The following is a 25,694-nucleotide window of genomic DNA, read 5'->3' on the forward strand; positions in this document are numbered from 1 at the left end:
AATATACATTCATTTTTCATTGTGCTGGTATAAGAAATTGCTTTCATATCTCTCTTCTTTTGTGCCAGTCATCATTGGAGCCAGGGACAAATGTTATTAACTGTGGGTTGACCTAGGAGACTGTGAGAGTTCAGTAGTATCTCATGTTCTGTTTATCTGAAGGCATAGCTTGGATTCTCTCTCTCTCTCTCTCTCTCTCTCTCTCTCTCTCTCTCTCTCTGTGTGTGTGTGTGTGTGTGTGTGTGTGTGTGAGAGAGAGAGAGAGAGAGAGAGAGAGAGAAATAGAGATACCAAGGCAGTTTTAAATACCATATTGGCCCGAATATAAGCCGCATCTTTAAAATTCAAGGGGGGAGGGAGAAAAAAAGACAATACCTGAATATAAGCTGCTCCCTTAAAATTCCGCAGGCACTCACACCCATTCTGTTTTACTGTATGTCTTGTTTCAGCAGCGATATTGTAAAAGCCAATTTTTGTAAGGTCACAAATTTAAGCCGCCCTTTCACAGTTGGAATTTGGGGGGAAAGTGTGGCTTATATTCATCCCAATACGGCAATACATTTGGGTGTGGGGTGATGGCAGACGTAATATTTTGCAGAATATGCTTTAACTATGTATTAAAAACATGGACTGTTAATTTTAGCAATACTTGCTTTACACACTTTGAAGTCAAGGTGTTGGGTTTCCCTTCTCCTGGACTGAAAAAGTAAATTTTGAAATATATTCTGTCTGTGCATGTGCTTCCTATGTCTCTCTAGTCACATTAAAATTGCATATGAACTGGGATTGTGCTGGGATTGTGAGGTGGGCACCATTCTTTAAGAGGGGGGTGGGTTATAAGGACTGTCTCCTGCTTGGGTTGAATTGTTAAAAGGCATGCCTGATCTACTGGCAGATCGCAGGGTGTTCCTGGTAGATCTTTGGCCCCTTAGTGATCCCCCCCCCGGGGGGGGGGGGACCTAAAACCTAAAGCCTAAAAAAAGCTCAAGAACTTTGGCCAATGGGTAGATCATCTCCAGTTTTTTATACTGTGAGTAGACAGCATACTGTGACAGTCTGTTGGGAGTTGGTCGTCCCTGCTCTAGATGTTAGGGCATGCTTGGGGAAGCACCTTCAATAGACTTGTCCACCCTTGGAGAGAGTGGGAACATGGGTAAAGACTATCTCTGAGCCTACTCCAGAGATTTTCCCCGCCCACCACCAACTGTCCTTTGGGAGAGGATCCCAGGAGAGAGCTGGGTGGCTGACAAAAGTCCATCTCAAAGCCTGGTCTGGATGGAAGGAGGGATAAGCCCAATCTTCGCTGTTATGGTCCCAATCCAACATCCCTTAGCTGCTTTGAAGAAGACCTTGGGAGGAATTCAATGTTGCACTAAGGTGATCATTCCATTAAGGGAAGCATTTTGGTTTGCTAGATAGGACAACCCTACCTACCTCCCCCCTACATACTATTATGGAGGTTCTCCCAACCCCTACCCCCAAGCCAATTTCAGGAGGTCTGGGGATTGGGGGGGGGGACTCTGTTACAGAAGCCCTTATGCAGGTGATGGGACTCCTTAGCTGAATCCCATCCCCAATATAGATCTGTCTAGTGTCTAATTTGGCCCGCAGGGCATTGCAGCATGTATATTTTATTTTCCTATAACCATAAAACAGGTGTGAGGTGCAGGCTGGGTATCTGAAGTTCAGATACAGAATTCTGCTATAAACATAGTTCACAGCGATCTCCCAGTCTTCAAAACAGATTCTTTTCTGTTTGTGCTATCTACTTTCAAGAAGGTGTTCAGGTTTGGTAGGTAAAAACACAGTCCTGAATATGCACATCAACTTTAACCGCAATATCTCAATCTCCATGGCAGATACCGCATAAACATTACTTTTGCAGTGTTCCCCATACACTTTTTAAAAACGGGTACAAGGAGGGGTTCAGTTGGTCTTCAGATCTCAGAACTGCTGTTAAACATATTGACTCCCAGGCTGATACCTCAGTCTTCAGGGTAGATATTGCACTGTGCTGTACGTTTCATTTTTTCTGGCTTTAATTAAAAGGCTATCCAGAACAGACCCATTAAAATTAATGGACATGACTTAGGCCCATTGATTTTAGCGTGTCTACTCTGGTTAATACGTAGTTGGCTGCAACCCTCTGATATGATGGCATAGCCCTCTGATGCTGTCATGATGGGCTCACCTCTTGAATACTTTTCTGTTCTTATGTACATACCTGTGCTTGCGAGAAGTCTGGTTATATTTTTAGGAATCAGGAGGATTTCAGCTCCATTTGTATCACTGACGTGGATCCTCAGGATTTCTGAATGTGGACTATTGGTCGTCTTGGGAGTTTATACGAGGGTGGTCCATCCATGTAAACAAGCCAAGACTTGGCTCTCTGTCACTGTGCCGAGAACATGTGCAACTTCATTGCCATTATCTAAACACTGATTTGCTTGAATGTGACTTACCTATATTCAGCATGCAGCAGGCATGTTGAGTTCAGAGAAGGTATGGGAACTTTGCTAAAAGGGCCGTCGGGCAGAAGGATGCAGAAAGTCCCGGGTTCAAGCCCTGACATCTCCAGATCCTTGCCTAAAATCTTGGAGAGCTGCTTTAAACATTGCTTGAGTAGTTTAGACATTGCTGAGCTTAGATGTACTAGTGTTCTGGCACAATTCAAGCCAGCTCCCTAGGTTCTTCCAAAATGGTGATACTTTTTTACTTTCCAATTAGCTGATCACTTTAAATCTCTCAAGTTAGTTTGAGATGCATGTATGAGTTTTCCCAAAGATATTTGAACAGGGGGTGGTAGGGAGATAAATTCACTTTCCTGGTTGTCACCTATGAATTTAAATCGGATGCTAGTGCCAATGAATTAAATACATTTTTTTCCTACCCTGTCCTGCGTTTTTCTTGGATACTGGCTTCCCTTTGTGCCCTGATCCCCTTGCTAAGTTGAAGTTGGCCACCCCAAATCCTGACAGCTGAAGCACTTGATTGATGAAGTGAAGTACCTGGCTTTGATTTTCCCCTTCTGATGAGTCTTTAACACTGCGATTACTGAGAAGGCAACTGGGTGACTCAACGGAAGAAACTGCCTGGGAAAGGGTGGAGTGAACTGACTGTGCTTTCTCCTTGCCCGCCACACACTTGCTCTCTGGCCAGGAACTTAAAAAATAAAATGAAACCTGTCTCAAGGAAAAGCACACAGACAGTGTCGGTGAGGTAGAGGAGCTGGTGTTCAAACCAAAGCAGCTGAAATGCTCTGGCTACTCAAGACGCCTGGCGCTTGCCTTTTCTTACTACTGCCTGGAGTTTTAGGGGTCCGGTACAGGTTTCCTAAGCGCTCAGTTCGGGTAGGTTTGCGCTCCATTCCACTGCAGGGCAAGACATTTGGCGGAAAAGCTGCAGCAAGGGCTGATGAACCCTACTCCGGAGATATCAAGGGTTCTTCAACAGTCTCCTCTACAGGTAATTTAGCTTCTGTGCTATGGGCAGAGGGTCTGGCAGAGGGTGCTAAAGGTCAGGCATATTTTCTAGGTGTTGGCTATATGCTCCATGTCTTGCATTCCCAAATATTCAGTAAATAATAATAATAATAATAATAATAATAATAATAATAATAATAATAGGAGCTGGACCTCAGTGTCCGGGCTGAACGATGGGGGTGGAGATGCTCCTTCAGGTATACTGGGCTGAGGCCGTTTAGGGCTTTAAAGGTCAGCACCAACACTGAATTGTGCTCGGAAATGTACTGGGAGACAATGTAGGTCTTTCAGGACTGGTGTTATGTGGTCCCGGCGGCCGCTCCCAGTCACCAGTCTAGCTGCCGCATTCTGGATTAGTTGTAGTTTCTGGGTCAAAGATAGCCCTACATAGAGCACATTGCAGTAGTCCAAGCAGGAGATAACCAGAACATGCACCACTCTAGTGAGACAGTCTGCAGGCAGGTAGGGTCTCAGCCTGTGTACCAGATGGAGCTGGTAGACAGCTGCCCTGGACACAGAATTGACCCGTGCCTCCATGGACAGCTGTGAGTCCAAAATGACTCCCAGGCTGCGCACCTGGTCCTTCAGGGGCACAGTTACCCCACTCAGGACCAACACAATCTCCTTTTTTCTGGCAGGTCTGCAGGTGGGACACAAATTGTTTTGGTGTATCTTTTTTTATTGACAAGAGATGTGATGATGGCAGGCATTCTATCATAAACACTCAACAACCATATTGGATTGATGAGAATTCCTGATGATACATTGGGAAACTTTTAGGCTAGGCTTTCTCAATGCTGTAGCCGAGATGTTGTGGGCTACAGCTCTAACAAGCCCATAGCCAGCCTGACAAATGATGATGGAAGTTGTTGCCCAAAGCACCTGGAGGATACCAGGGTGCTTTAGAGAAAAGCCAAGTAGTAATATAAATATATATATATTATAAATATGCATTGAAAAATAGGTTGTTAGAACTTTTAATTATGCCCTTGTGAGTTCCAAAACTTCCCTCTTCCCCTAGCATAGAAGAAGACCCCACATTCGTTGAGTTAAAAATTGGTTCACTTACGAACCCTTCCAAGGTCCGGTCCATGTGCTATTCCATACATCCCTTGGAAAAGTTGCACAGGCAGTATAACTTGTCTTACTTGCAAAGTGGTGAAAGTTCCCAAATCAGTGGTATATAGGAGCTCAAGAGAGGCTTGTTAGACCATGCGGCTAAGCATAAGCATAATAAGGCAGGCAGGGTAGGGGTGGAGAGAGGATAGGGAATTTGAAGAAGCTGTAAAAGTTGCACAAGTGTTAAATATTCTCCCTGACTTGCTACCATGGTTGAATCTCCAGACAGGGGCTTAAACTGCAAAGAAGTTGTTGAAATATCACAAATGGGTCATTGGCGACATGTTTGTGCGTGTGTCCTGCTTTCAGATTTTCTCCAGAATTGGTAACTTCATATTAAATTGGGGTGGCAGGACATCGCAAAAAAACTTGCATGTGTGAGGAGTTCCAATCCCACAATAAGCACTTATCTGAAAACACACTATTCCAATTGTGTCAAGCCTGTTGTGATGACCATTAGTGTAGAAATCATTTTTAAAAAAATAAAAATAGCACTGATATTCTCAATACTTTCACAGTGATAAAATCGTTAAAGTCTTGACTGCAAATCTATACTCACCTGAGGGGAGTAAGCCCTATTAAACTCTTCTATATTCTTCTTAAATGTACTTTTGAGCAGGCCTAAAACTGCACCATTTTGTGCTACACATTACTATCCCAGGCAGGCAGATTTCTTGATTTTCCATTTGTACCACACTGGAGTCCAACTTGTAAAAGGAAAAAATCAGGAGTAGTTTGTTAAAGCCTCTTTTAAGTCCAGCCACTTAATTTGGAATATTGTGCTTCAATTGTCTTGCAGAGGGCATATGCCGGAGTCGCCCCATAGACCTTGCATTTATAATAGACAGCTCCCGCAGTGTCCGGCCTCAGGAGTTTGAAAAAGTGAAAACCTTCTTGGCCAAACTGATTGAAGCCTTGGATGTGGGGGAAAGAGCGACTCGTGTGGCGGTGGTGAACTATGCCAGTACAGTCAAGATTGAATTTAATCTTCAGAAGTACTTTGACAAAGCTTCCATGAAGAATGCCATCTATCACATCCATCCATTATCTGTGGGGACTATGACTGGCTTGGCCATCCAGACAGCCATCAACGAAGTTTTCACCAGAGACGGAGGGGCAAGGGACTCTTCCCATGACGTCCCTAAGGTGGTCATTATAGTGACCGATGGCCGACCTCAGGATCAGGTTCATGAGGTGGCTTACAAGGCTCGAGCCTCTGGAATCGAGATTTATGCCGTTGGGGTTGACCGAGCGGACATGGAGTTCTTGCGGCTGATAGTGAGTGAGCCGGTCAATGAGCACGTTTCTTATGTGGAGACCTATGGTGTGATAGAAAAGCTGGCTTCCAAATTTCGAAAAACGTTCTGTGGTAAGATAATCACTAAATGGAGATTGCACCCTTTAGTTTATGCTGCTTGGATAAGGATATACAATTGTACCTTGGAAGTCGAACAGAATCCATTCCTGAAGTCCGTTCAGCTTCCAAAACGTTTGAAAACCATTGCTTCTCACTGGCTGCAGGAAGCTCCATCTCAGCCAGGAAATGCTTAATAAGTTATTTGACCAGAAAACATTAAATGTTTTCTGTGGCACCATCAGACATAATTTTTTCTGTACACTCCTTCCCTAGCTGTGGATGTTTGTGCCCTTGGGACCCACAATTGTGAGCAACTTTGTGTGAGTAGCGATGGCTCCTGGCACTGTGAATGCTATGAAGGGTACACCTTGAATCCGGACAAGAGAACTTGCTCAAGAAAGGAGTTGGAAGCTTCTTCAGGTAACACATTTTGTGAGATTTCTTCTGTTTTCTAAGTAATTTTCCATTTATTATTCAACTATTAATGTAATTCCTTAACATCCATCCTAGGTGGAGAGGGTTGTGTATCTGGAAGCCACGACTGTGAGCAATTGTGTGTGAGTACAGACGGTTCCTGGCGCTGTGAGTGCTATGAAGAGTACACCTTGAATCCAGACAGGAGAACTTGCTCAAGGAAGGAGTTGGAGGCTCCCTCAGGTAACAGATTTTATGAGATTAGGATTTTTATTGATTTATTATTTAGTTATTAAAGTAGTTCCATAATGCCTCTCCTAGGTCGGGAGACCTGTGAGCCTGGGATCCACAATTGTGAGCAACTTTGTGTGAGTAGCGATGGCTCCTGGCACTGTGAATGTTATGAAGGGTACACCTTGAATCCGGACAAGACAACTTGCTCAAGAAAGGAGTTGGAGGCACCTTCAGGTAACATGTTTTGTGAGGAGATTTGTTTTTTTTTAAAGTAATTTATAATTTAGTTGTTAATGTAATGCCTTATTATCTGTCCTAGCTGGAGAAGCTTGTGCATCTGGAAGCCACGACTGTGAGCAATTGTGTGTGAGTAGTGATGGCTCCTGGCGTTGTGAATGCTATGAAGGGTACACTTTGAATGCGGACAAGAGAACTTGCTCAAGGAAGGAGCTGGAAGTTCCCTCAGGTAACACATTTTATGTTGAGATTTGGCTTTTTTTCAATTTATTATTTCGTTATTAATGTAGTTCCTTAATGCCTCTCCTAGGTCGGGAGACCTGTGAGCCTGGGATCCACAATTGTGAGCAACTTTGTGTGAGTAGCGATGGCTCCTGGCACTGTGAATGTTATGAAGGGTACACCTTGAATCCAGACAAGAGAACTTGCTCAAGGAAAGAGTTGGAAACTTCTTCAGGTAACATATTTTGTGAGATTTCTTCTGTTTTCTAAGTAATTTATCCATTTATTATTCAACTACAGTGGTACCTTGGGTAAGAACTTAATTCGTTCTGGAGCTCTGTTCTTAACCTGAAACTGTTTTTAACCTGAGGTACAACTTTAGCTAATGGGGCCTCCCGCTGCCGCCGTGCGATTTCTGTTCTCATTCTGAAGCAAAGGTCTTAACCCGAGGTACTATTTCTGGGTTAGCAGAGTCTGTAACCTGAAGCGTATGTAACCCGAGGTACCACTGTATTAATGTAATTCCTTAAAATCCATCCTAGGTGGAGAGGGTTGTGCATCTGGAAGCCACGACTGTGAGCAATTGTGTGTGAGTAGCGATGGCTCCTGGCGCTGTGAATGTTATGAAGGGTACACCTTGAATCCAGACAAGAGAACTTGCTCAAGGAAGGAGTTGGAGGCTCCCTCAGGTATCACATTTCATGAAATTTATTTTGTTTTCTAAGCAATTTAGCAATTTATTATTCAACTATTAATTAACTTGCTCAAGGAAGGATCTGGAGGATCCTTCAGGTAACACATGCTGAGAGAAGATTTGTTGTTTACTAATTTATTAATTAGGTATTAATGTAATTCCTTAATATATCTCCTAGGTCGGGAGACCTGCGGGCCTGGGACCCACAACTGTGAGCAGCTTTGTGTGAGTAGCGATGGCTCCTGGCACTGCGAATGCTATGAAGGGTACACACTGAATCCAGATAAGAGAACTTGCTCAAGAAAAGAGTTGGAAGCTTCTTCAGGTAACACATTTTGTGAGATTTATTTTGTTTTCTGTGAAATTTATCCATTTAGGGTTCAACTATTACAGTCGTACCTTGGAAGTCAAATGGAATCTGTTCTGGAAGCCCGTTCGACTTCCAGAACGTTCAGTTCAGAAAACAAAGCATGGTTTCCTATTGGCTGCAGGAAGCTTATGTAGCCAATCCGAAGCTGCAGAAGCCCCGTTGGACGTTCGAGTTCCAGAGAACGTTCGCAAACCGGAACACTCACTTCCGGGTTTGCGCTGTTTGAGAGCCAAAACGTCCAAGTATCAAGGCATTCGGGATCCAAGGTACAACTGCAATGTAATTCCTTAACATCTGCCCTAGGTGGAGAGCGTTGTGCATCTGGAAGCCATGACTGTGAGCAATTGTGTGTGAGTACAGATGGCTCCTGGCGTTGTGAATGCTATGAAGGATACATTTTGAATCCGGACAAGAGAACTTGCTCAAGGAAGGAGTTTGGGGTTCCCTCAGGTAACATATGTTTTGTGGAGATTTGGCTTTTTATCAATTTATTATTTCGTTATTAATGTAGTTCCTTAATGCCTCTCCTAGGTCGGCAGACCTGTGAGCCTGGGATCCACAATTGTGAGCAACTTTGTGTGAGTAGCGATGGCTCCTGGCGCTGTGAATGTTATGAAGGGTACACCTTGAATCCAGATAAGAGAACATGCTCATGGAAAGAATTGGAGGTTCCCTCAGGTAACATATTTTGTGAGATTTTCTTCTGTTTTCTAAGTAATTTATCCATTTATTATTCAGTTATTAATGTAAGACCTTAACATCTGCCCTAGGTGGAGAGGGTTGTGCATCTGGAAGCCATGACTGTGAGCAATTGTGTGTGAGTACAGATGGCTCCTGGCGTTGTGAATGCTATGAAGGGTACACTTTGAATCCGGACAGGAGAACTTGCTCAAGGAAGGAGTTGGAGGCTCCCTCAGGTAACATGTTTTGTGAGATTTGTTGTTGTTTTTTAAAGTAATTTATAACTTAGTTATTAATGTAATTCCTTATTCTCTGTCCTAGCTGGAGAAGGTTGTGCATCTGGAAGCCATGACTGTGAGCAATTGTGTGTGAGTAGCAATGGCTCCTGGCGCTGCGAGTGCTATGAAGGGTACACACTGAATCCAGACAGGAGAACTTGCTCAAGGAAGGAGTTGGAGGCTCCCTCAGGTATCACATTTCATGAAATTTATTTTGTTTTCTAAGCAATTCAGCAATTTATTATTCAACTATTATTTAACTTGCTCAAGAAAGGAGTTGGAAGCTTCTTCAGGTAACACATTTTGTGAGATTTCTTCTGTTTTCTGTGTAATTTTTCCATTTATTATTCAACTATTAATGTAATTCCTTAACATCCATCCTAGGTGGAGAGGGTTGTGTATCTGGAAGCCACGACTGTGAGCAATTGTGTGTGAGTACAGACGGTTCCTGGCGCTGTGAGTGCTATGAAGGGTACACACTGAATCCAGACAGGAGAACTTGCTCAAGGAAAGAGTTGGAGGCTCCCTCAGGTAACACATTTTATGAGGAGATTTGTTGTTTTTTAAATTATTACTTAGTTATTGATATAGTTCCTTATCCAACCTAGGTGAAGAGAACTGTGTACCTGGAACCCACAACTGTGAGCAAATTTGTTTGAGTAGCAATGGCTCCTGGCATTGTGAGTGTTATGAAGGGTACACCTTGAATCTGGATAAAAGAACTTGCTCAAGGAAGAATCTGGAGGCTCCTTCACGTAATACATTTTCTGAGGTTCTTTTTATCATTTTAAAAAAAAAATAGTTTAGTGTTGAATTATTAATGTAGTTCCTTATCTGTCCTAGGTGGGGAGAGCTGTGTACCTGGGACTCACAATTGTGAGCAAATCTGTGTGAGTAGTGATGGCTCCTGGCATTGTGAGTGCTTTGAAGGCTACGTCTTGAATCAAGACAAGAGGACTTGCTCACGTAAGAATCTGGCAGCTTCATTAGCCAGCACATTTCGTGATGGGAGGTTTTGGGTTTAAAAATATTCAGCAATGTGATTTCTTATTTGCATTTGAATAATCTTATTGTTCTTCAAAACTATCTTGTAAGGTAGGTCATTACTATTTATTCCCATATTGCTGGTAAAGGAGGGCTGGTTCTGAGAGAATAGCATTCCCAAAGCTTTATTTATAGCTTGCCATGTCATGGCTAAAGTACAGTTTGAGTTGGAGAGTTCCCCATGTCTCAGGTGACAAACCTAGCTATTATGTCACATCCGCTCTCTCTAAATACGTCAAGAGGGTGATTTGAATCATTTTTCAATTAGTGTGTCTTGCTTTTCCCCCAGTTACAAAAGTCTTTATAAACCAATTTCTCTCTATATATGTATATATAATGGTTGTACCAGGTCATGCCACTTTGAACCCCCTTGATAGAAAGGCAGGATATGGATGTGCTAAATAAGTAAATGTGTCTTTGTGAAGACCAAGTTACACAGTATATCTCAACTCCCTCCCTAGCTAGAGAAAAGGATGTTTGCACAACTGGAGACCATGACTGCGAACAGATCTGTGTCACCAGTGGTGACTCTTGGCACTGCGACTGCTTTGAAGGGCACACCTTGAATCCGGACAAGAAGACCTGTTCAAGTAAAGATATGGCAGTTCATTCAACATATATTTAATGAGACAGGGAGGGTGCAAGCCTATTTATCGCAATTCTCTCTTTTTTTAAAATAGTTCATTCTTCAGCTTTGGACGTCTGTGCGCCTGGAACTCATGACTGCCAACAAATCTGTGTTCCCAGTGGCAGTTCCCATCGTTGTGAGTGCTATGAAGGATTCACCCTGAATGCAGATAAGAAAACATGCTCAAGTAAGAATCTGGCCGATACATTAGGAAGGAAAAGCATAGTGTTGCTTCTTTCCCCCCAGTACATATTTCAGTTTGGTTGAGAAACTGCATTCTTAGTGGGCTTACTGCCATTTTTCTTGAGAATGGTTTCTCTCCGCTTGGCTGTGTACGTACCATGCATCTAAGGCACCCACCCCTCAAGAATCCTGGGATCTGTAGTTCACCCCACACAGCATCTGAACAAACTACAGTTCCCAGGATTCTTTGGGGTGTGTGGAAATGTATTTTTAAACGTGTGGTGTATAACAGCTGCATGACAGGACGACGCTTACCCTTGAAGAGAGATGTCCTGAGGAGGAAAGCTATGCTGTCATGATATCTTCTGTCATGAAGATGTTTAATGGTTTTCTCCCATTTTGGGGAGCTGTGCTCTCCCATGGGTCATGTGACTCACATGGGAGCGAGGCCTGGAAGACACACATCCCAGTTTTGTACTGGGACATGCTGGAGGGCATAGTGGCACCATTCACATAGCAAAAACTACCACAGAGATATCAACGTTTTCAAAAGTAAGGGGGTCCATGACTCAGCGTTTTAAAAAACAGGGCATCCGCAGTACTCAGCTAATTGGGAACCATTGGTTTAGATACTAATGTTTTATTTATTGTACCCTGCTCTGATATTGCCTGTGGCAATGAAGGTAAAGGGACCCCTGACCATTAGGTTCAGTTGTGACCGACTCTGGGGTTGCGGCGCTCATCTCGCTTTATTGGCCGAGGGAGCCAGCGTACAGCTTCCGGGTCATGTGGCCAGCATGACTAAGGCGCTTCTGGCGAACCAGAGCAGTGCACGGAAACGCCATTTACGTTCCCACCAGAGCGGTACCTATTTATCTACTTGCACTTTGACGTGCTTTCGAACTGCTAGGTTGGCAGGAGCAGGGACTGAGCAACAGGAGCTCACCCCATCGTGGGGATTCAAACCGCTGACCTTCTGATCGGCAAGCCCTAGGCTCTGGGGTTTAGACCACAGCACCACCCATGCTGGTCTAATAATAATAAAAGGTAAAGGGACCCCTGACCATTAGGTCCTGTCGTGACCGACTCTGGGGTTGCGGCGCTCATCTCGCTTTATTGGCCGAGGGAGCCAGCGTACAGCTTCCGGGTCATGTGGCCAGCATGACTAAGGCGCTTCTGGCGAACCAGAGCAGCGCACGGAAACGCCGTTTACGTTCCCACCAGAGCGGTACCTATTAATCTACTCGCATTTTGATGTGCTTTCGAACTGCTAGGTTGGCAGTAGCAGGGACCGAGCAACGGGAGCTCACCCTGTCGTAGGGATTCGAACCGCCGACCTTCTGATCGGCAAGCCCTAGGCTCTGTGGTTTAACCCAAAGTGCCACCTGCGTCCCGTGGCAATGAAGAGTGGGTAACAAATATTGTTAATACGAAGATAACCAAAAGCATATGGTTCATTTTCTCCTCAGGAATAGCAAGAAGCCGTCTTCCTCCTACGACAACGGAAGAGGCCTGTAAATGTGAATCACTTGCTAAATTTCACAAGCTGGCCACTTCATACCTTGAGGCAATATCTACAAAACATATCCTTTCTTTTGAGATCTTTTCAGTGGTGGATACATTGCTGTTTCGCGTGCTTCCTCGTGTGGCAAACGTCTCTGCGAAATCTGATCTGCAACCATGTGATATGTTCCTTAACGGTTGACCACTAGATGATCTGTCCAAGAAATTAGAAGCATACCAGTATGGAGCAGAGCATGTCTAGAGCTGAAGAACCTGCTGCAATTAAAAACAATTCCTGCCTATTGCACTTTGCAAGCTTTTCTTTCAAAGGAGTTGCTTTGTGGTTAAAAAAAAAAATGTGCAAATGTGTGTAGTGATGTCACTTGTGTAATGCACATAATTGTGTCTAATCAAAGAAAGTTCATTCTGCATAAAAATCAATGTTGTTTTTATAGTTGTATGCACTGTGCAGTACATATTTCTACAACTATATTTGAATGCGGTGGTTAAAACTAAAACTGCCCCTCTCATATCCAACCATTTATAGGTACAGATAAAGCCATCTAAATAGTTGTGGCTGGTATGGTGCATTGTAAAAACTTTTCTGCATCTGGCAAAGTAGACTATAAATGCTATCTTCTATCTCTGATTTCCATTTAAATGATATTTCTTTGCCTTTAGAGACATATATGTCCAGTGGGACAAGCCGCTCTAAATGACATTCAGGTCCCTTTAAACCCAATTTTTTAATCCAGAAGGACTCAAAATATATCAGCAGAATGGACTGGCTCAAATATCACTATTATGTGGATGAAACACAATGTACAGCGGAAGGTTAAAAGCCCTTAACATTATTTGCCGCCCTATGGCACATGTTAATGTAATTTACATCTTGCAAACTTTAATTTTAATAAAGATCAGCATACTCTCGAAATGTTTTCTTTTCTTTTCTATGTAGCTCTGTGAGAATCTATACAATACATTAAAAAACAGGAAATTTGTTTGTCACTGTGAAAGCGACTTAGCCCATGGTTCATTGATTCAACGAGAGTTCTTATCTTAATATAAAGGTAAAGGTACCCCTGTCCGTATGGGCCAGTCGTGACTGACTCTAGGGTTGCGCGCTCATCTCGCTCAAGAGGCCGGGAGCCGGCGCCGTCCGAAGACACTTCCGGGTCACGTGGCCAGCGTGACTAAGCTGCACTGGCGAGCCAGCATCAGTGCCGCACACGGAAACGCCGTTTACCTTCCCGCTATAAAGCGGTACCTATTTATCTACTTGCACTTAGGGGTGCTTTCGAACTGCTAGGTGGGCAGGAGCTGGGACCGGACGACGGGAGCTCACCCCGCCGCGGGGATTCGAACCGCCAACCATACGATCGGCAAGCTCTAGGCATTGAGGTTTTACCCACAGCGCCACCCACGTCCCTTATCTTAATATAAAGGTAAAGGTACCCCTGCCCGTACGGGCCAGTCGTGACCGACTCTAGGGTTGTGCGCCCATCTCACTCAAGAGGCCGGGGGCCAGCACTGTCCGGAGACACTTCCAGGTCACGTGGCCAGTGTGACATCGCTGCTCTGGTGAGCCAGAGCTGCACACGGAAACGCCGTTTACCTTCCCGCTAGTAAGCGGTCCCTATTTATCTACTTGCACCCGGGGGTGCTTTCGAACTGCTAGGTTGGCAGGCGCCGGGACCGAACAACGGGAGCGCACCCCGCTGCGGGGATTCGAACCACCGACTTTTCGATCGGCAAGCCCTAGGTGCTGAGGCTTTTATCCACAGCGCCACCCACATCCCTTATCTTAATATAGTTGTCCCTTATTCTCTATTACAGGTCCTTAAAATAAATAAATGCACTGCTTATTGTTCACTAAGTTAGGGTTGCCATATTTCTAGAAGTAAGAGTCAGGACACAAAAGTCATTTAGCTTTTTTCAGGCAACATCCTCCTAGATATTTTGCCGATTTTCCAAACTCCCTGCCGGAATTAAATCCTGGAGATGTCTAGGAAATTCCAGACGTATGGCAAACCTAACTGTGTGTGAATATATGTTCATACCCTCAGGTGAGGAAAATGAATTGCACAGATATAAACTGAAGCAAGAGAGGAAGTAGACTAGAGCGTTCCTAATAGAGGCTCTGTGTCTCTGATTTTTGGATACTTAATGTCAACACAGAGAGAGGCACTGAAGAAGGGAGGTTAAACCTGTAAAAAATAATAATAATAATCCTCTCACACAGCTGCAAAAGATGTTCAGGACTTGTATTAGATAAAATAAACATGGGGAGTAGTAACTCCAGCCTCTGGGTGGGCAGGCACAGAATTTGCACCTGGACAACCAAGTCATAACTGGTCATACAGCTGAGCTCTCCTTCACCCCATTTCTCGCTTTGTCCCTCTCCATTCTCAGCAGCCCCCAATAAGGTAAAGGGACCCCTGACCAATAGGTCCAGTCGTGGCCAACTCTGGGGTTGCAGCGCTCATCGCGCTTTATTGGCCGAGGGAGCCGGCGTACAGCTTCCGGGTCATGTGGCCAGCATGACTAAGCCGCTTCTGGCGAACTGGAGCAGTGCACGGAAACACCATTTACCTTCCCGCCGGAGCCGTACCTATTTATCTACTTGAACTTTGACGTGCTTTTGAACTGCTAGGTGGACAGGAGCTGGGACCGAGCAACGGGAGCTCACCCCGTCACGGGGATTCGAACCGCCAGCCTTCTGATCGGCAAGTCCTAGGCTCTGTGGTTTAACCCACAGCGCCACCCGCAGCCCCCAATACTACCTTCCAAAAGCCAACCTTTAAGGGAGCTCTTTATGGGGGGTGGGCAAACCTTTTGTTTTTGGAGACGATCACCCCAGGAAATGGTTCCTCATTTTTGAAGGTAGGAAGGTTGCCCACACTTCAGAAGGGATGGATGGAAATGAAAGCCATGATAAAAGAACAGGTGACACATTTGTGTGGAAAGGTGGGGAGAGAGAACCAAACTTTCCTCGAAACAAAATACAGTGGTACCTTGGGTTAAGTACTTAATTCGTTCAGAGGTCTGTTCTTAACCTGAAGCACCACTTTAGCTAATGGGGCCTCCTGCTGCTGCCACGCCGCCAGAGCACAATTTGTTCTTATCTTGAAGCAAAGTTCTTAACCTGAAGCACTATTTCTGGGTTAGCAGAGTCTGTAACCTGAAGCGTATGTAATCCGAGGTACCACAGTAAAAAAAATTCCTTCCAGTAGCACCTTCGAGAACAACTTTCCTCAACATGGAACTAGAGCAATTTATCCTTAAAATACTTGGCTGCCTCCGCGTAGCTTTCTCCTTGCATTGAGAACTCCACTGTCGGTCAGTATATTCCATTTTTTTATGTGTATATCCTGTCATGGAATACCAGTGACCCTATTTAATCTGCCACACCTAAATGTTAAGTTATGTTTATATTTAATATATGAATATCATTTAAGAAATAAATCAACCAAGTGCATTCACTGAATTTCATGATTCCACATGTGCATTCAGTGTTTTCTGCTAATAGATGATCACATATAATATAAAATGTATAATAAGCCAAACTCACCCTATTCACAGTGGCTAACTTCCATGTGTCATCTGTTAAAAATACTAGACGGCAAATATCCACCACCTTCAAAGAATGGTAAATATCTGAGACTAGGACTATTTGCATTTTTTAATCACCAAAGGTTTCTGTAGCCTCACTAGTTCAGACTTAACAAACATCACTTTTCATAAACACAGCAAAATAATTAATGTTTTTGTCTTGTGGGTATCCCGTCAAATTCCTGTCACAGATCGCCTGCCAATTTTATGCAAAGGTCTGGCTATTATTATTTTTTTAAAAAAAGGCTTTGAAATACCTGATTCTGATTCACATATTTTTCCAGTTGTTGTTCTGCCTCGCTCTGTAATAATTTAAGATCCTCCCCTGATTTTCTCATTTTTTCCTAAGTGGTGGGAAAAGGCCCACAGTACTTTTTCGGAGGGAATATAAGGTTAGCTGAATTTAAAGGTTTTGGCTCTTTATCTTCGCTGTCGTGGAATGCACCTAAGGCACAAAATAATAGGGATGGTCGAGGCTGCTTGCTAAATGCACATCTATCAGCCCCCTTCACCTGTGCATGGCATGAAGGGGAATCACTGGAAGAATGGGGCTGGTGCCTCTGGCCCCACTCTCAGTATTGCATGGTGCTGATGATTCCTACTCCGATTGTTCACATATTAGCCGTGGACATCAGAGGGATGCCTTGTGACTTCAGGTACGGGACCAGAAGTACAGCCCCATTCTAAGCATGTTTTTCCTCCCCGATGCACACCTGAAGAGCAGTGCCGGTTTTACATATAAGCTAAACAAGCTATAGCTTAGGACCCCACTCTCTTGGGGGCAAAAAAAAAAAACTTAAAGGAAAAAAGAACTGGATGTACGTTTCTAAAATATAAGATAAAATACATATTTTCTTATGTGCAAATGGCTTTAGATACCTAGTAGGTCCATCCGCGGGTGGCGCTGTGGGTTAAACCACAGAGCCTAGGACTTGCCGATCAGAAGGTTGGCGGTTTGTATCCCCGTGACGGGGTGAGCTCCCGTTGCTCGGTCCCTGCTCCTGCCAACCTAGCAGTTCAAAAGCACATCAAAGTGCAAGTAGATAAATAGGTACCGCTCTGACGGGAAGGTAAACGGTATTTCAGTGTGCTGCTCTGGTTCGCCAGAAGTGGCTTAGTCATGCTGGCCACATGACCCGGAAGCTGTATGCCGTCTCCCTCGGCCAATAAAGCGAGATGAGCGCCGCAACCCCAGAGTCGGTCACGACTGGACCTAATGGTCAGGGGTCCCTTTACGTTTTTAGGTCCATCAATTACCATATAGCATATATTCAACACAAAAAACAGAGACAATTCGTTGTTGACAAAGGACAGCTAGAAATATAAAGGGCCCTCTTACCTTCAGTAGCTTAGGGCCTCATCAGACCTAAATCCGGCTCTGCTGAAGAGGGCTATCGATTTTCATAGCAAAACCCGAATGGCTTTAAAAGAGGGTTAGACAAATTCATGCAGGAGAAATGCTATCAGAGACCATGTTCTCCCCTCCAGCGTTGGAGGCAGTAGGACTCTGAATCCCAGTTACCGGGAATCACCAGAGTGCTGTTGTGGTCAGATCCTGTTCTCAGGCTCCCCACTGGTGTCTGTGGAAAAAGGATGCTGAACTAGATTGGTCAGTCTTCTTCTGGCTAGTCCTCATATGTTCTTTATCTTGCACAATACTTTGATCAGAGGTTAGGACTATCTTGTTTTGCAATGTGTGCCTCCTTGCTCTAAATTGTTTTTACTCTTTCCAACATGGCCCTGTTTCTCCTGCTTCAAAATCCAATCTTCCTGGTCACCCATCAACACTTCCTTGTTTTCATTCAGAGTCTACAATGTAGATGAATGATATGCCTTTTGAATGATGCCCAAAGCCACCTGGGTAAGCTGCAATTTCAATCAATACTTTATTCTGCCAGTCTTTGATGAAAGCTACCCAGGGTTGCTGTTTCCAAGATAAAACTGCCTGAGATCACCTTTGGATGAATCAAATACTCACAACTTGAGAGATACTTTATTAACTACTATCACAAACATATTAGTGGTTTTGCTCTGCATCTCTCTCTCTCTCTCTCTCTCTCTCTCTCTCTCTCTCTCTCTCTCTCTCTGTGTGTGTGTGTTTTAACTTATCCCAATTTTGATTATTTAGATAAAAACATTTATATGGTTTCAGAGAACAAGGAATCCAATTTGTCAAATAACAGCATTTTATAACAGACAATTATTATTATTATATACAGTGATACCTCCGGTTGCGAACAGGATCCGTTCCAGAGCCCTGTTTTCAACCTGAAATAAATGCAACCCGCGTCTGCACACGCACGGGTCGCAATTCTCCGCTTCTGCGCATGCGCATGACATCGTTTTTCGTGTCTGCACATGCGCGAGCAGTGAAACCTAGAAGTAACCCTTTCCAGTACTTCTGGGTCACCATGGGACGCAACCTGAAAAGACGTAACCTGAAGCTAACGTAACAAGAGGTATGACTGTAGTGACCTTCCTGGGGCACAAGTCTGGGCAGTGTGTATGGAGGTCCTGGACTCCCCAGATGATAAGACCCTGCTCTTGGCCTTGCTGATGTGGTCCAAAGGAAAGCAGAGCAATACGTCTGGCATCAGCTTAGCTGTGGGGGACCCCTGTATGGTTAAGTCCAGTCAAAGGCAACTATGGGGTTGCGGCGCTCATCTTGCTTTAGGTTGAGGGAGCCATCATTTGTCCACACACAGCTTTCCAGGTCATGTGGCTAACATGACTTAACTGCTTCTGGAGCAACGGAACACTGTGACGGAAACCAGAGCACATGGAAATGTCATTTACCTTCTTGCCGCAGCGATACCTATTTATCTACTTGCGTTAGCGTGCTTTCAAACTGCTAAGTTGGCAGGAGCTGGGACAGAGCAATGGGAGCTCACCCTGTTGTGCGTATTTGACCTTGCTATCAGAAAGCCCAAGAGGTTTAGACCACAGCGCCACCTGCGTCTGAGCCAGGAGTAGTAGTACAGGATGACATCCTACTGTCTTAGGGACTCCACTCCGAATTTGTGTAGGGTTTACCCCTTAGCCCTTTTCTCTCCCAAAGATGTTCCACAAGGCAGCAGAGGTTTAGGATAAGAGTTTTCCTTCTCCTAGATGGGCTACCTTCCCAGGTTAACGAGCAATCGGCCCGTCACCCCCCCCCCCTACAGAACATGCAGAAAAAAACACCTTATTGACTGTTGGACGCACTATTGGTCTCATCTGCCTCCAGAGAAGACATCAACACTATCTATCAAAGCCACGTCAACTCAGAAGAGTGGTTTTATTTGGTTTTACTTTTCATTTCCAAGGCCATACCCATTTGGGTTTTTGGCTAGGACTGTTGTGTATACACTCTTTGAAAAGAAAAGAAAAAAGCAAGTTTCAAACCAGGTCTGGAAACTTATGCAATGGTCCATTGCTCAGAGTAAACGTGTCACTGCCATAGTAAACAAAAAGTTGGTAGTCAGACCAAAGTTCTGTGAGGTAGGACTGAGAGGTTATTTTTTTTTTAAAGGCTCACATTTGTTCAGATTTTCAGAATAATTTACGGCTTTGTTTTGGGTATTCTTAGAGTCATTTTGCAAACCCTGTTTGCCGGCATGACCTAATGTGTATTTGAGGCTTCTCTTGTGGCCCTTAGGTTATAGAAGATAATTCTGCAGAGAGAAAAAATCCTGGTTGAAATATGTTCCTATAGAAACAACAAAGGAAACTCGTGAATGGGCCAATAATTGGATTTCAAAACTGCACAGCCACTGGTGACATGATTAATAAACTCAGCAGCACTAATAGGATTTGCAATCTCGCTATCTTACTTGAAGGGTTAATTTCCCTTTCCCACATGCAAATTTAACTCAATATAGAATCATTTCACTCCATGTCCCTGGAAGACAGTTCAGAAACTTCAATTGGTTCTGAATGCTGCAGCCTCAATGGTGTCTAGGATCCACATTGGCTGATTCTGCTGCAGCTTGACTGACAGCCCACTGAACTTAAAAGATTGTTCTTTTGGGCATCTGAAGGATAGCACTGTAAGTTAGTTGCACTTAAGCCTCACTGTTTTCAATGAGAACTAAGTGATGATAAATTTGCCCTACAGCGTTCAATGGAATCTACATGCAACAGACTTACAGTGCAATCATCACATACCTGTAGGAATGCCTTCTCAGAAGTAAGCTCCACTGAGTTCAATGAAACATACTCCAGTTAAGTGTATACTGTAGCCTTAGCCAGGATCCAAATCACAGTTTAGTGAAGTAGTAAACTGGGGTAGTTTAACAGATAGTGTTATGACTCACAGCTGTAACCAGAGCTTTGATTAGAACGGCTGGTTTGTTTTCATGCACAAAGGTAGGGCTGCCATACGTCCGGACATTACCAGGATTTCAAAGGCAGAAATGACGTACGGGGGGATTTCCGAGATGTGGCGAAAAATTGTGGGCTTTTTTTGGCATTTTTGTTTTTTAACATCTTTACTGAAAGTTCAAAAAGTACATAATTATATGTGCACTGAACATGGTGAGATGTAAATAAAAAAGAGAAAAAGAGAAACAAAACCCGCATAGAACGGAAAATAGAGGGGTGAGGGGAAAAACCAAAACTATATTTTACAAGGTTGTTATTGCACTTCACCAGATTTTAACCTATTACAGTATTTGTAAGAATGGATTCCAAAAATCATTGAATTTGTCCATGGCGTCTGTGTTTACATGCAAGTTGTTCATATGCTTGTATAAGTTTTTTGTTTTTTTTTTGGTGTTTTTGTAAATCAAACTCAACAACTTTCAGGGTGTCCTGGTTTTTACTTTTTGAAACATGGCAACCCTAAACAAAGATCAATTCTGTTGTTGCGTGCCATCCCAATCTCAGAGCTGTGTGAGATTTCAGGGGTTCCAGGCGCTTACACAGATATTCAACCTGAGCTTACAAGTCACAGCATTAACCCCTCAAGAAGGCCTTGCTTCTTCCATAGCCACAGCCTTGGATTTCCTTAGAAATCAAGCATGTCTCTCCCTTACATGCTTCAGCCTGCTGCCTGCTTCTAGCTCTCACACACACCTCCAACTCTGGCTTTTGTCTTTCGAAAACTACCAACCAGTTGAGGCAAGGGAGCACCACACATTTGTCCTCTGGCACAGAGCCATTTCCTTTGTTACCTTAACAACACATACAAGGGCCATTACCTCACCAGGAAGATAGCATGGCTATTTCAGCAACTGATTCTTGGCTGGACCCAGGAAACAGAAACGACTCAAGCATACAGCCCTGCATTAAACAACCCTCACAACACTATAATGTTGAGTTTTGGGGTTCTTCTGCAAAAATTATGCTGCTTCAGTGTGTTTAGTTGGAGAGAAAGGAACCTTCTAACATGTCTTTCCTGTCATATGGTATTAGTTCTGGGATTCTAAACACTTGATTTTTGTTGTTGTTTTGTCGTGCAGTCATGTCCGACTCTTCGTGACCCCATGGACCAGAGCACGCCAGGCACTCCTGTCTTCCACCGCCTCCCGCAGTTTGGTCAAACTCATGCTGGTAGCTTCGAGAACGCTGTCCAACCATCTCGTCCTCTGTCGTCCCCTTCTCCTTGTGCCCTCCATCTTTCCCAACATCAGGGTCTTTTCCAGGGAGCCTTCTCTTCTCATGAGGTGGCCAAAGTATTGGAGCCTCAGCTTCACGATCTGTCCTTCCAGTGAGCACTCAGGGTTGATTTCCTTCAGAATGGATAGGTTTGTTCTTCTTGCAGTCCATGGGACTCTCAAGAGTCTCCTCCAGCACCATAATTCCAAAGCATCAATTCTTCGGCGATCAGCCTTTATGGTCCAGCTCTCACTTCCATACATCACTACTGGTAAAACCATGGCTTTAACTATACGGACCTTTGTTGGCAAGGTGATGTCTCTGCTTTTTACACTTTTTGCTTTTTACACACTTGATAGATATGGTCTGAAAAGTTTAGAAACCCATTAAGGTGGTTAGAGGACGGAATGAACTCAGAAACAACAACAAAATAAGCAATTTAATGACTCATCCATTCCTGCAACTGAAATGATCTGAATCTTTTCTTCAAATCTGGCAGGACACTTACTTAACATAAACAAGGTCTGAGACATAACACAAACAAAATGAATGCTTGTCCTGACTTTCTCTGGTTTCTTGAAGTCCCTCTCTACTTCACAAGGCCTTCCTTCTTCTTCTTTTGTATGGACACTATATACTGGGCCAAAGAAGTTTCCAAAAACGTTGGAAGGAAAGAATTTGTGATGGCAACCCATGCTCAAACAGATCAGTAGCACATGGAGTGGTTTTTTTCCAAAGCTAAAACACCTTAAAATCAGGTGAAGGCTGAATCCACGCTCTGCCCAAGCGCCGATCAGCAGAATATTAGCGATTTTTTAAAGGCTGCATGTGAGAACTACATACAGAGGATGCATTTTGCACATTCAATTTTCAACTCGGGCGAGAATACGCACCTGTAAGCTTATTTGTGTATGTGTAGTGCCCCTGTCCAGATTGTGGTAAGGAGAGGGTGACCAAGATGTTAAAGGTGTGGCAACCAAGCCACCTGAGGAATGGATGAGGGAGTCAGGCATTGCTAAGCCTGGAGAAGAGAAGACTTGAGAGGTGATGATAGTGATCTTCAAATATCCGAAGGGCTGTCACATTGAAGATGGAGAGAACTTTTCTGATCTAGAGGGTAGGACCTGAACTGATGGAATGAAAGAAGGAGATTCCGACTAAACACGAGAAAAAACTTTTCTAAGGGTAAGAGCTTTTGGACAGCGGAAATGTGGAAATGTCTTGGAATGGGATGGACTCATTTATTGGATGTTTCTAAACAGAGGTTCAATGGCCATATATCAGAGATTCTTTTGCTACGATTCCTGCATTGCAGGACCCTCCTATTTTCCAGGGACGTCCCTGATTTTGAGAAGCCATCCCGGTTTCTGATTTGACCCCAGGACATCCCGCTTTTCCTTAGGATGTCCCTATTTTAATTAGAAAAATGTTGGAGGGTACAGAGTTATCCAACCCCACAAGCCGTCTGAAGGCGGATGGTTTTTTTTAAAATGTTTAATTATGTTTTTTATATGTGTTGGGCAGCCCAGTTACATGGGTGGGGTAGAAATAGTAAAATTATCCTTATGGATAATGGGACGTCCCTATTTTCATCGGAGAAAATGTTGGAAGGCATTGCTCAGGGTCCCTTCCAAATTTTTGCCTTTTAAAATTTAGAGTTTTATGATGTGAGAGTTGGAAGGGACCCCGAGGGTCATCTAGTCCAACCCCCTGCAATGAAAGAATCTCAGCTATAGCATCCGTGACAGAGGGAACTTTGCCTTGGAAGCAGAACATGTTTCGCTTCCTGTTGAGTTTTGTTCCATTTTTAAATTGAGTCCCCCGCTGCTATGGGAAAGCGCGCCTTGGTTTAAGAACGCTTTGGTTTAAGAACGGACTTCCGGAACGGATTAAGTTTGTAAACCAAGGTACCACTGTATTTTTATTTGCATATATAATGTTCGAGATATATATATATATATATATATATATATATATATATATGCTTTCGTAGATTTTCACGGGTACAGGAATGCAGGTTTTGGTGTCCTCGGGTGTCTTCCCGTGTAAAAGATGGGGTGTCTAGGCGACGTTTCGACGAGGTCTCACTCGTCATCTTCAGGCTGGTGCTTTCGGCTTCTTGTTACTGGAACAGAGCAGGATCTCAGTGTTTGAGTTCCTATAAATCTCGGCAGTTGCGTAGGAACAAGAGATCACATAAGATGGTGGCTCTTCGGATTTCTAGTTTCTCGTAGGTTCTTGTCAGCTGGAAGGTTTCCTCCCCGTAGAGGTGAGATATTTGCTTTCGTAGATTTTCACGGGTACAGGAATGCAGGTTTTGGTGTCCTCGGGTGTCTTCCCGTGTAAAAGATGGGGTGTCTAGGCGACGTTTCGACGAGGTCTCACTCGTCATCTTCAGGCTGGTGCTTTCGGCTTCTTGTTACTGGAACAGAGCAGGATCTCAGTGTTTGAGTTCCTATAAATCTCGGCAGTTGCGTAGGAACAAGAGATCACATAAGATGGTGGCTCTTCGGATTTCTAGTTTCTCGTAGGTTCTTGTCAGCTGGAAGGTTTCCTCCCCGTAGAGGTGAGATATTTGCTTTCGTAGATTTTCACGGGTACAGGAATGCAGGTTTTGGTGTCCTCGGGTGTCTTCCCGTGTAAAAGATGGGGTGTCTAGGCGACGTTTCGACGAGGTCTCACTCGTCATCTTCAGGCTGGTGCTTTCGGCTTCTTGTTACTGGAACAGAGCCCCCCCATCTTTTACACGGGAAGACACCCGAGGACACCAAAACCTGCATATATATATGCAGTATACTGTTCCAGTAACAAGAAGCCGAAAGCACCAGCCTGAAGATGACGAGTGAGACCTCGTCGAAACGTCGCCTAGACACCCCAACTTTTACACGGGAAGACACCCGAGGACACCAAAACCTGCATAATTATATATATATATATATATATATATATATATATATAATTAATATCAACAACCTCAGATATGCAGATGACACAACCTTGATGGCAGAAAGTGAGGAGGAATTAAAGAACCTTTTAATGAGGGTGAAAGAGGAGAGCGCAAAATATGGTCTGAAGCTCAACATCCAAAAAACGAAGATCATGGCCACTGGTCCCATCACCTCCTGGCAAATAGAAGGGGAAGAAATGGAGGCAGTGAGAGATTTTACTTTCTTGGGCTCCATGATCACTGCAGATGGTGACAGCAGCCACGAAATTAAAAGACACCTGCTTCTTGGGAGAAGGGCAATGACAGGCCTAGACAGCATCTTGAGAAGTAGAGATGTCACCTTGCCAACAAAGGTCCGTATAGTTAAAGCCATGGTTTTCCCAGTAGTGATGTATGGAAGTGAGAGCTGGACCATAAAGAAGGCTGATCGCCGAAGAATTGATGCTTTTGAATTATGGTGCTGGAGGAGACTCTTGAGAGTCCCATGGACGGCAAGAAGATCAAACGCATCCATTCTTAAGGAAATCAGCCCTGAGTGCTCACTGGAAGGACAGATTGTGAAGCTGAGGCTCCAGTACTTTGGCCACCTCATGAGAAGAGAAGACTCCCTGGAGAAGACACTGATGCTGGGAAAGATGGAGGGCACAAGGAGAAGGGAACGACAGAGGACAAGGTGGTTGGATAGTGTTTTCGAGGTTACCAGCATGAGTTTGACCAAACTGCGGGAGGTAGTGGAGGACAGAGGTGCCTGGCGTGCTCTGGTCCATGGGGTCACGAAGAGTCGGACACGACTAAACGACTAAGCAACAACAACAACAACATATCTAATTAGATATATATATATATAATTAGATATATATTAGATATATACACACACACACTGCCATAAATACTATTAGCATTATTTAAAATAATAATAATTATTCCCCGTAAGATTCCGTAGCCCATACCCATTAAAAACCGCATGTGCTCCGTTTAGCTGCCATCGGAGCGAATATCTCAAACTAACCCGGAAGCTCCGAAACGTTCGGCAGTCTTCGTTTCTTGAATAGATCTATGGTTGGGGCCTTTCCGATGACGTCACGGCAGGAGAGTCGCGCGACGCTGCCTCA

The 25,694-nt window shown here is 44.0% G+C and overlaps 1 protein-coding gene and 1 long non-coding RNA gene across 3 annotated transcripts; one reads left to right on the plus strand and one right to left on the minus strand.

Annotated features, from left to right (window-relative positions):
* The first annotated feature begins 17 nt into the window (after positions 1-17).
* On the plus strand, positions 18-12,648 carry MATN3 (matrilin 3). Its single transcript, XM_077925343.1, has 9 exons — positions 18-3,576; positions 4,121-4,128; positions 5,379-6,036; positions 6,232-6,361; positions 7,134-7,300; positions 7,938-8,067; positions 10,598-10,722; positions 10,813-10,947; positions 12,413-12,648. The coding sequence occupies exons 1-9, from the start codon at positions 3,255-3,257 to the stop codon at positions 12,646-12,648; spliced, it is 1,911 nt and encodes a 636-aa protein (XP_077781469.1). The 5' UTR covers positions 18-3,254.
* An 8,189-nt stretch (positions 12,649-20,837) lies between these two features.
* On the minus strand, positions 20,838-25,693 carry LOC144327309 (uncharacterized). Of its 2 annotated transcripts, XR_013392373.1 has the most exons (3): positions 25,592-25,693; positions 22,529-22,764; positions 20,838-22,001 (listed from the first exon to the last, which is right to left on the minus strand). It is a non-coding gene; the product is annotated as an uncharacterized LOC144327309 (long non-coding RNA). The 2 variants fall into 2 exon arrangements; XR_013392372.1 differs by having other exon boundaries at positions 20,838-22,764.
* Between the last annotated feature and the right edge of the window lies 1 nt (position 25,694).

Source organism: Podarcis muralis, chromosome 3, assembly GCF_964188315.1.
Source record: "Podarcis muralis chromosome 3, rPodMur119.hap1.1, whole genome shotgun sequence".
NCBI classification, from domain to species: Eukaryota; Metazoa; Chordata; class Lepidosauria; order Squamata; family Lacertidae; genus Podarcis; species Podarcis muralis.